Below are 8,564 nucleotides of genomic sequence, written 5' to 3'. Positions count from 1 at the left end.
CCCTGGGTTACCCTTTCTAACTAGCGCCGTCATTCTTTTTCTCTCCCCCAAGAAGCATAGCCGCCTACCTCCTCCACCGTCTTCACCCAATCAATCAAGCTGTGTCGCCGTCGTCACTCTTCAACCGTGGGGGCCGCTTTTCATTCACTAAGAAGCCGCCGTTGGTGCAACACGTCCCTGGATGCCTTGCATGTATGTCACGTTGATCATCATCACTTGCTTGAGACCGTCCACATCAAATGATATAAACCGGGACTCCGTCCTTGCTTTTCCTCGGTGAGTGCCGCTTTTACTCTAAAAAGAAGAAGTGGCCGTCGCGGCGCAAATATTCGGGAAAAAAATTCTCCATGGAACGCTCACTTCCGGAAGGGGAACCGAATAGCACAATGATCAATGCTAGTGAAGGCAATGATGAATTGAATGACGATGGCGTTGTTAATTAAGAGGGTTCCTTGGTATGTTGTATGTTGTATATGTTAGTCTTGAATTGCATGATGTTATATGAGAACCTGAAGTGTGAATGTTTCTTTTCCATGTTTTTTAGATGTTTCTTAAATTTATTTCTTTGAAAAAAATGTGGCACACCGACGTTGCTAGTGGACATATTAATAAGGTATGATTGAAATTGAATACATTGGGTTGTGGAGAAGGCTATGCTTAGCTAATGTCATTGATACTAAAAATTCCAATAGAGATAGACATAGATAGTAGATATGGAAATTAATTGGGTTGTGTGGAAGACATGTAAGATCTATGTTGGAAAAGACAAAATTATTGGTAGTTTATATTGCTCCTAAATGTGCGAATAGTCCAAGATCCATTTCAATCTCACTGTGTTGTCCGTCTATGTCACAATGCATGCAATCAATCACATGTTGTTAATGATTCATTAATTCCAAATAGAATTTTTTATTAAAATGTGTGTTGTGAAGGCTTCTTATTCATGGTAATTAGATGACTAGTTTTTGGAAAAAATTGGAGAAATAATTTGTTTACTTGAGATAGTTATAAAGTCTGATTGAGTGCTATATGTGTTTCCATTTATTTGTTGATATGTTTTATTGGATTGCTTCATTATATAGTAATGGTCATAAGTGGATTAAAGTTTTGTCCCGATTGTCTTTAATTGAAGGTCGACGAAATCACCGATGCAATGGTGACGAGAAATGATGAGTTGGATTTAAGACGCGAGGTTTGAAGTATTTCTTATTGTGTGTTAGCACGTTATAGTTACCACTTTGATACTATCTTTAATTTGTATTTGGTTCTATGAATTGGCTTTACAGTTGCCGGATCATAGTGGGCTCAGTGAAGAGGAAATCCCAGTCATAGGAATGAGATTTGATTCGCTGCATTTGGCACAGGAGTTTTATGCAAGTTATGCAAAGAAATTGGGGTTTGTAACTAAAGTCAGGAACACGAACTTCGACAAGATGCGGAAGGACGCAAAGATACCCATTAATCAATCTCTTCACTGCACTCGAGAGGGTTATCGAGAATCTCGTGTTAAGGCAGCAACTAGGTCAAACAGAATAACAGCCATGAGATGCAAAGCAAGAATGTATGTCTTGCTGGACAGGGAGAAGGAATGTTGGGTTGTGTCTAGGGTAGAATTGAGGCATTCTCACCCCCTGTTCGGCTGAGAAAGTTGTCCACTATCATGAGTACCGGGAGCTGACCATGCATGCCAAGTGCGTCATTACGGATAATGACGAGGCTGGCATAAGACCCAACAAGACGTATCTAGCACTGGCAAATGAAGTTGGTGGGTCTTCAAACCTGGGTTTCTCAGAAAAGGATGTCAGAAATTACATTACAAGCAATCTCCGATGCTCCGATGACAATGCGAACTTCAATGGGATGATGAATTATTTCGTTCGAATGAAGAAAATCAATCCCAACTTCTTTTATGCCATAGATGTTGACGATGCTAATAAATTTAGGAGCGCACTCTAGGTAGATGCAAGGTGCAGGGCTTCGTATGAATATTACGGAGATGTGGTGTCGTTCGACACCACGTACAGGAGAAACAGGTCTGTATAATTATTGGTGAATTGCAGGAGCAGTTATCTGTTAAATTTGTCATGTTACCTTACATTTGCTTTTGATGTATTCTCAGGCATGGTCTACCGTTTGCATCCTTTGTTGGTGTAAACCACCATGGGAAGTCTACTCTTCTTGGCTGTGCTTTACTTGGCAGTGAGGAGATCCCTAGTTTCGAGTGGGTGTTCACGCAGTGGGTGAGATGCATTGGGACTACGCCAAAGGGGATCATCACTGACCAGAAAGCGACACAGAACTAGTGACAAGAAACATTCAGATGAAATTATACACCGAAGCATCCAAAATTAGTAGACAAAGATTCAAGTAAATCATCAACATATCAGTAAATATCATATAAATAATAGTACTAGAGACTGAACTCTCCAAACTAATGTAAAGCAAATTACTATTATACAATTTATTTCGTTCACAAAACAACGGCATACTGAATTTGGTAATGGTCATTGCGTCATACCAGCATGACGAACATGCAGCCTTCATACGTTTTGTTCCCTTTCAGCTTATACTTTTCGACTGCCTGGTCAAACCACTTCATAGTTTCCAACGGCCAGTTGAATCTCTGCAGATCAGAAACATCTAACACGGCGTAGATGTGCCATGGAGAGAGAACCTGTTGAGTGGTGGGGCACAGGAACATTTTCATCACCACCAGTAGAAAGTATCTCCTGAACTCCATCCTATCTGATTCCGTGGCCATTGGACAACTGTAAACTAAATCCCGAAGCCCGGTTGTTGTCCGTCTATGGAACCTTTTTAAATGGCCACGTGGGATGGATTACTCTCATCGAGAGCTGGAAATGGATCCCCTACAACATGTTCATGTGTTATTGCATGGTAATATTTCCATGCCCAAAGATATTTATGCCAGCATGCCTATGCAAGACTAGGTAATTAAGATATCGGAACTTACCTTGAGACGGAAGGCCGAAGACCTTCCCGATTAACTCAGCATTGAGGCGGATGTTGCCTATGTCGAGTACAAAAGTTCTCTGCTTTACTTGATACGACTCAGCCAGGTGAACCATGATGGCTTGCTTTACAGACCAATTTGGAACATGCCTCAAGAATCCAAATCCGATCTCATCAATCTCCGCAAGCTTCTCAACGGAGTTATTTTCAGATAGCGTTCTCATCATGTTATGTATGTAGCTGGGCGAGCATCGGGACTCTAACAATTTCTATTAATTGTTAGACAAACGGTAAGTCACACATACGATAATATGAATGGTAATCTGCGAATGGTAAACATCATGTTACCTTTTTTCCCATGTTGGTTGGTTTTGCTGCAAATCAATCCTGCTACGGTCTCACAGAAAACATCCCCTAAACCTTTAATGGAAACTGCTGTACAAACATCATAGGCAACATCAGAAGAGTTCTCAATAAAACATGGTTGATGATGCAACATGAAACCCACATCAATTAATACCATATCAAACTAACATTCGAAGTAGTAATTCTAACTACAGAAACATCCATTCGCTAGTTATAGCAATTCAGTAACATCCAACAAAGTGGTTCCTGAAGCTAAACATAGATTACAAAACAAGAATAAACCATTTCAAATTCTACGTTCTAGGTATCTAATAAACACCAAGAGATGTAGTAACACCACCAACAAATATTGGTGAATCAAATTTACTTGTTGGTTGTTTATAAAATCAGTTCAGACCCAATCTCAATTCGAAAATAAATCACAATTATTGTTCTTTTAATTAGCTTGAGTGACTAATATTTCAATATACATATTCTTAATTTATTAAGTGCACGTACATATATGGAAATTGAATCCTTGCAAAGAACCGCTTACAGTTCAATTTGAAAAATGCATACCATAAGAAATTTGCAGTTGTGTCTATTTCAGGTACAAATGATCAGTGCACATAAATTTACGATAATAATATTTGCAAATGAAAATTAAGTTGTACTGAACAAATAAAATCATATTTAATATCAGTCATCACAAAACTCAGCTGGCTATGTTCCACCAACATCATGAGCTCACTGTATGTATAGTAAATAAAGCTCATCATCTATAATACAAGTACAAATTATTTAATCTTTATATAGGCTTAACTCTGGCAATTGATGAATTGCGTAAATTTTATTGGTGAAAAAATCAAATTTTCTTGCTGGTGGTTTATAAAATCAGCTCAAACCCAATTCCAGTTAGAAAATATATCACAATTACCATTGAAGTACCTATCTTACCCCCAATGAATTTAAAAAAAAAAAACACTTCTTAACCAAAGATAACAAATAAGCCCATAGCATAAAGCTCCAAGGAAGAAACACCTTTCAATAATAAAACATGTATAAATAAAGACATGGTCTTTAAATATATGTTCCACTTGGTAAAGAACTACATACACCCAAAAAGGGTCAAACAGTAACAATTTCAGAAACAACAATAGCACCATTCACGTGTTCCTCATCAGCTTCTTTGAATTATCATCAAAGTTCTAATTTTATGTTTCTTAGAAACTTACAAACTCCAACAGATTTCATCTAAAACCTCGTATAAATGTGTAATCAGAAAATCAAACTTTTTTCGATTGGATTTTATCTATTAAGAACAGACCCAAATTCAATTAGGGATCAAGAAAAAAATTACCTGTGATGAAACTTCCGAATAATAGGAAAAGATGCAGCTAATACTCTTGACAACCACCAGTGATGCACCGAGGTTATATTACCTGAGCAAAACCAACATAGAAGAAACACCCACTCAATTAAAATTCACCATTACCACTACACAGAAAACCATGTCCAATTCTGTTTTCAAAATATGCATAGGAAATCAGAGGAAACATCTACCATACTTGATAATTGGTGAGACGATCAGAAGATGCTGGGCTGGAGAACTGGAGGAACACCAGCGGAAGGCGCAACTGCAACAGGAGGCTTCCGATGCGCCGGGTATACCTGCATGCAGCTGCAGAGTTCCCGGAGGCGCGGAGGCGCGAGGTGGGTTGAGGCTTCAGCACGGGGTTGCGGAGGCCGCAGAGGACAGGGAAGAGGGTTCCGCGATTTTTCCGGTGGTGTGGCACGTGTGAAGATGTTTTTGAAATTTCTGGTAAAACAGTGAAAGTAGGGTTTTTGATGAGGGTTATTCTAGTTTACCGTGGGTTACTTTTTGGGATGTTGGAGTCAATTGGGCTTTCGGTTCCAAACCCAACTGTATTTGACTGATTCTTGGCTTATAGTGTAACACCCTCACTACCAGAATGTCACGCTTCCGGCTGCGCCACTCTGATAGCAAGAAGTATTACGACTACTTTATATACTTAATATTAAAATAGAAGCCTGTGACTCGACACTGTATCGCTGATTTTTTTGAAAACCGAAAATAAATATTTTATCTTAAAACAACAAGCAGGTATAGATTCATATACAAGACTTCTTATATATATAACTCCTATCCCTCTTACAAAATTGTAATAACAAAGACGAGGAAAGAAAATAATCTAATTAACACAACAGCATATAAACCAAACACAGTATAACTCTTCTTAATGCATCTTCATCTAGTTCCTGAAAAGGTAAAACTGTAGGGGGTGAGAACCTAACCACATGGTCTCACCACAGAGTTTCAAAGTTGTCATAAGAAGATATTTAACAAGAAAATTGTTTTCAAGCCCAGTGACTATCATTGCCTTATGAATCTTTTAAAAGCCAATAGGTAATTGTTCAGAACCTTTTCAAAGAAATAATGTTCAATCTTTCAGAAATCCGAAACCTTTCCTTTCTTATAAGAAAATCTCAATCAGAAACCCACCACGCAATCAAACAACACAGTCATTAATTCAGCACCAAAGTTCATTCTCAAACGTAGCACGCCAGGACAAACACAGGAAAGACAAACAAGGAAAACACAAGTAGGTAGCAGTTACAGCAAATAGTTCAAGTAGCAGTTAAGAACACTTTAACAATTAGGCAAACCAAAACAAGTTCAAACTCAAACAAAGCATACAAATGCATATGATGCATGCCTGTCCTATGGCTGATGAGTCTCATCTGTCGGTTATCCAGCCAACCCGACAAGTCTGAATTGTCCTTAGACTGTCCCCCGACGTGCATCCCCAAGAGTCTATGCATAGCTTTTTCTCAAATAATCAATATTGCTCAATGGGGGTAACATTCCCGGGAATTTATATAGTGCCCGGTCACACTTACGTCGTAGGGTCAACAGAGTATCGAGTTTTCAACCTGGTACACGTGGTGGCAAGCCATGGTACTTTATCCAGGGAACCTCGTATCTCAGATAAATCAAGTTTATAAGCCATATGAATAATTCAAAGATCATATCTCAACATTCTCAAAATTATCATCATTCATCAACTCAAATCTCATTTTCAATTTCATTCAGAAACCATATTTCAAAGAAAATCCTCACCATCCTTCTTTCCATTCCGTTCATTAACGATACCAATTCAAGACATAATTCCTTCTTTTAAATAAATCAATATTAAAACATATAACGTTTAAAACCAAATCTTTTTAAATAATTACTTCAAACAAAACTTCCAATTTTATAAAATTTCGGCAGCATTTCTTCTAAAACTCGGACTCTGCCACCCTTTTCGGGTCCCATCCAAATATTTCTCAAACTCTTTCTCAACCATTTCCAAATCCCAATCACTTTCCAAAATTCAACCGGTTCCAATATCAAATTATTTTCAAATCGAATCAATGTCAATAATAAATCTTTTTTAAAATCAAACCAGCTTCCAAAATCAATTCATTTTTCATATCTCAAATCATTTCCAAAGCCGATTCATTTACATTATCAAATTAACTTCAAAACCAAAACGAAACCACCTTTCATAATAATTAACTAAATAACCTTTCAAATCAATTTCTTAGTTACAACCGTACACCACTCAATCAATCAAGCAACCAGTAACTCAGTCGAGCAAACAACCACATCCACAAGACAAACATAATCACAGAAGTATGTTTTTCCCGGTAATATCTATTTATAACAACTCTGTAATATAAGATAAGTTTTAAGAAAACCCCTACCTTAGTATTGAAACTCAGAAATTGAAACTGCAGCAACTGGAACTGCAACAGTAGCAACAACATGAACTCCCCGTTATAACGACAATGACCACAACACCAAGAAAAGCGGTGGATTCAAACCGATCAGAGCGCAACAAGAATGGTACTGGAAATTCCAAGTTAAAGCAAAAGCTCATAATCAAAACAACGGAACAAAATAGAAGCAAGACAAATTCAAGAAAGGAAAAGCCAAAAACCAGATTGGTACTAAGGTAGTGTTACCAGCGGATTTGAGAAGTTTCGGAAGTATTTCTCCGGCGACGGCGAGCTCTGGCGAAGGCTGAACAGATGTCAGAAATGAGTAGGAACATTGGCGAGTTGCAGCAGGACCAGAACCAAAACAGCTGGGAAAAAGCTTGCAAAGGCGGCGGTGACTTCGGTTGGCACCAACAACGGCGGTGGAACCTCTAGCAGTGATGAGAACGGCTGTCTCCTTCCTCTCGTGCTCGTTCTCTCTCTCGGACGCATTTCTCTCTTCCCTACGCGAACTCGTCTCTCTTCGCGGCGCGACATGGTGGGAGCGACAACTGTGACGCGGTGAGCTTCCCTCCTTCTCTCTTCTGCCGCGTGGCTTTTTTCCCTTTTGCTCGGCAACAAGGGCAACGGTGGTAAGCTCAGGGATGGCGGCGGCCCCACAGAACGGCGACGACAGTTGGGTAGAGCGCAGCGACAGCAGCAACGCGACCTACCAGTTCTAGCGCGTCTTCCTCTTCCATCGACGCTGCCTCTCTTTCTTAGATTTCTTCTCCGTGCATGTGAGTGTGCTTCCTTTGTTTATGAGTCGGTGAAATGCAGAGAGAATGAAAAAGGGGTTAAAGCTGCTTAGCGTGAAAAGGAAAAGGGAAGAAGTAAGTGATAATTAACTCCCAATCTTTTCTTAGTTAAAATCAGAACCAGAATTGTTAAATCTAGTTATCATAACAATTATTAAATAAAATGAAGTGCTGTGTCTTGTTTATATTTCCAAAGCATCAGCATTAAAGCATTCAAATAATTTTCTTACGGTTGAATAAAGTTTTATAAAACAAGCTATTTATGATTTAAATAAAAAGTAGGATAATAATAAAAATCAAATTAAATATAAAATATCCATCTTTAAAAATACCTTCTAATTAGTAATTTTTAAATAATTTTCAGTTAAATACTAATTTAGTAAAAATTAGAGATAAGTAAATTAATTCTCTTTTATTTATAAAATAAGGTTAAAAATCTATATATTAAAATTAAAGCATACAAACTATTCATTATTTTTTTAGTTATAAGAACTCTAAATAATAAATAAGGGTTTACTCAACTTTTATATAAAAATCTCTAAAAATATAGTCTTAAATAAATCATAAATAATTTATTAATAACTTTTAAAAATTTAGGAGTCTTACATCCTACCCCACTTATAAAAATTTTCGTCCTCGAAAATTAACTTAATACGTAAAATA

General features: G+C 37.8%; 1 protein-coding gene across 7 annotated transcripts; it reads right to left on the bottom strand.

Annotated features, from left to right (window-relative positions):
* Nucleotides 1-556: 556 nt before the first annotated feature.
* On the bottom strand, nt 557-8,073 carry LOC112741621 (uncharacterized). Of its 7 annotated transcripts, none has more exons than XR_011870686.1 (8): nt 7,351-8,073; nt 7,090-7,234; nt 4,887-5,598; nt 4,679-4,760; nt 3,322-3,408; nt 2,975-3,242; nt 2,519-2,870; nt 557-2,299 (listed from the first exon to the last, which is right to left on the bottom strand). XR_011870686.1 is itself a non-coding variant. In XM_072213809.1 (7 exons), exons 5-7 carry the CDS (start codon nt 3,331-3,333, stop codon nt 2,818-2,820), a joined length of 333 nt encoding a protein of 110 aa, XP_072069910.1. In that variant the 5' UTR covers nt 3,334-3,405; nt 4,679-4,760; nt 4,887-5,598; nt 7,090-7,234; nt 7,351-8,073; the 3' UTR covers nt 2,349-2,817. The 7 variants fall into 7 exon arrangements, 1 of the variants encoding a protein (XP_072069910.1); XR_011870689.1 differs by having other exon boundaries at nt 1,958-2,299; nt 2,975-3,232; XR_011870688.1 differs by having other exon boundaries at nt 1,958-2,299; nt 2,975-3,232; nt 3,322-3,405.
* Nucleotides 8,074-8,564: the final 491 nt, after the last annotated feature.

The sequence above is a fragment of the Arachis hypogaea genome, chromosome 14, assembly GCF_003086295.3.
Source record: "Arachis hypogaea cultivar Tifrunner chromosome 14, arahy.Tifrunner.gnm2.J5K5, whole genome shotgun sequence".
Classification (NCBI taxonomy): Eukaryota; Viridiplantae; Streptophyta; class Magnoliopsida; order Fabales; family Fabaceae; genus Arachis; species Arachis hypogaea.
This window is presented reverse-complemented; position numbering and strand designations above follow the sequence as displayed.

Coding starts and splice junctions, on each gene's coding strand:
- LOC112741621 (XM_072213809.1), bottom strand. Junction 2,871..2,974: donor CTTCGGCCTTCCGTCTCAAG/GTAAGTTCCGAT, acceptor AACATGTTGTAG/GGGATCCATTTCCAGCTCTC.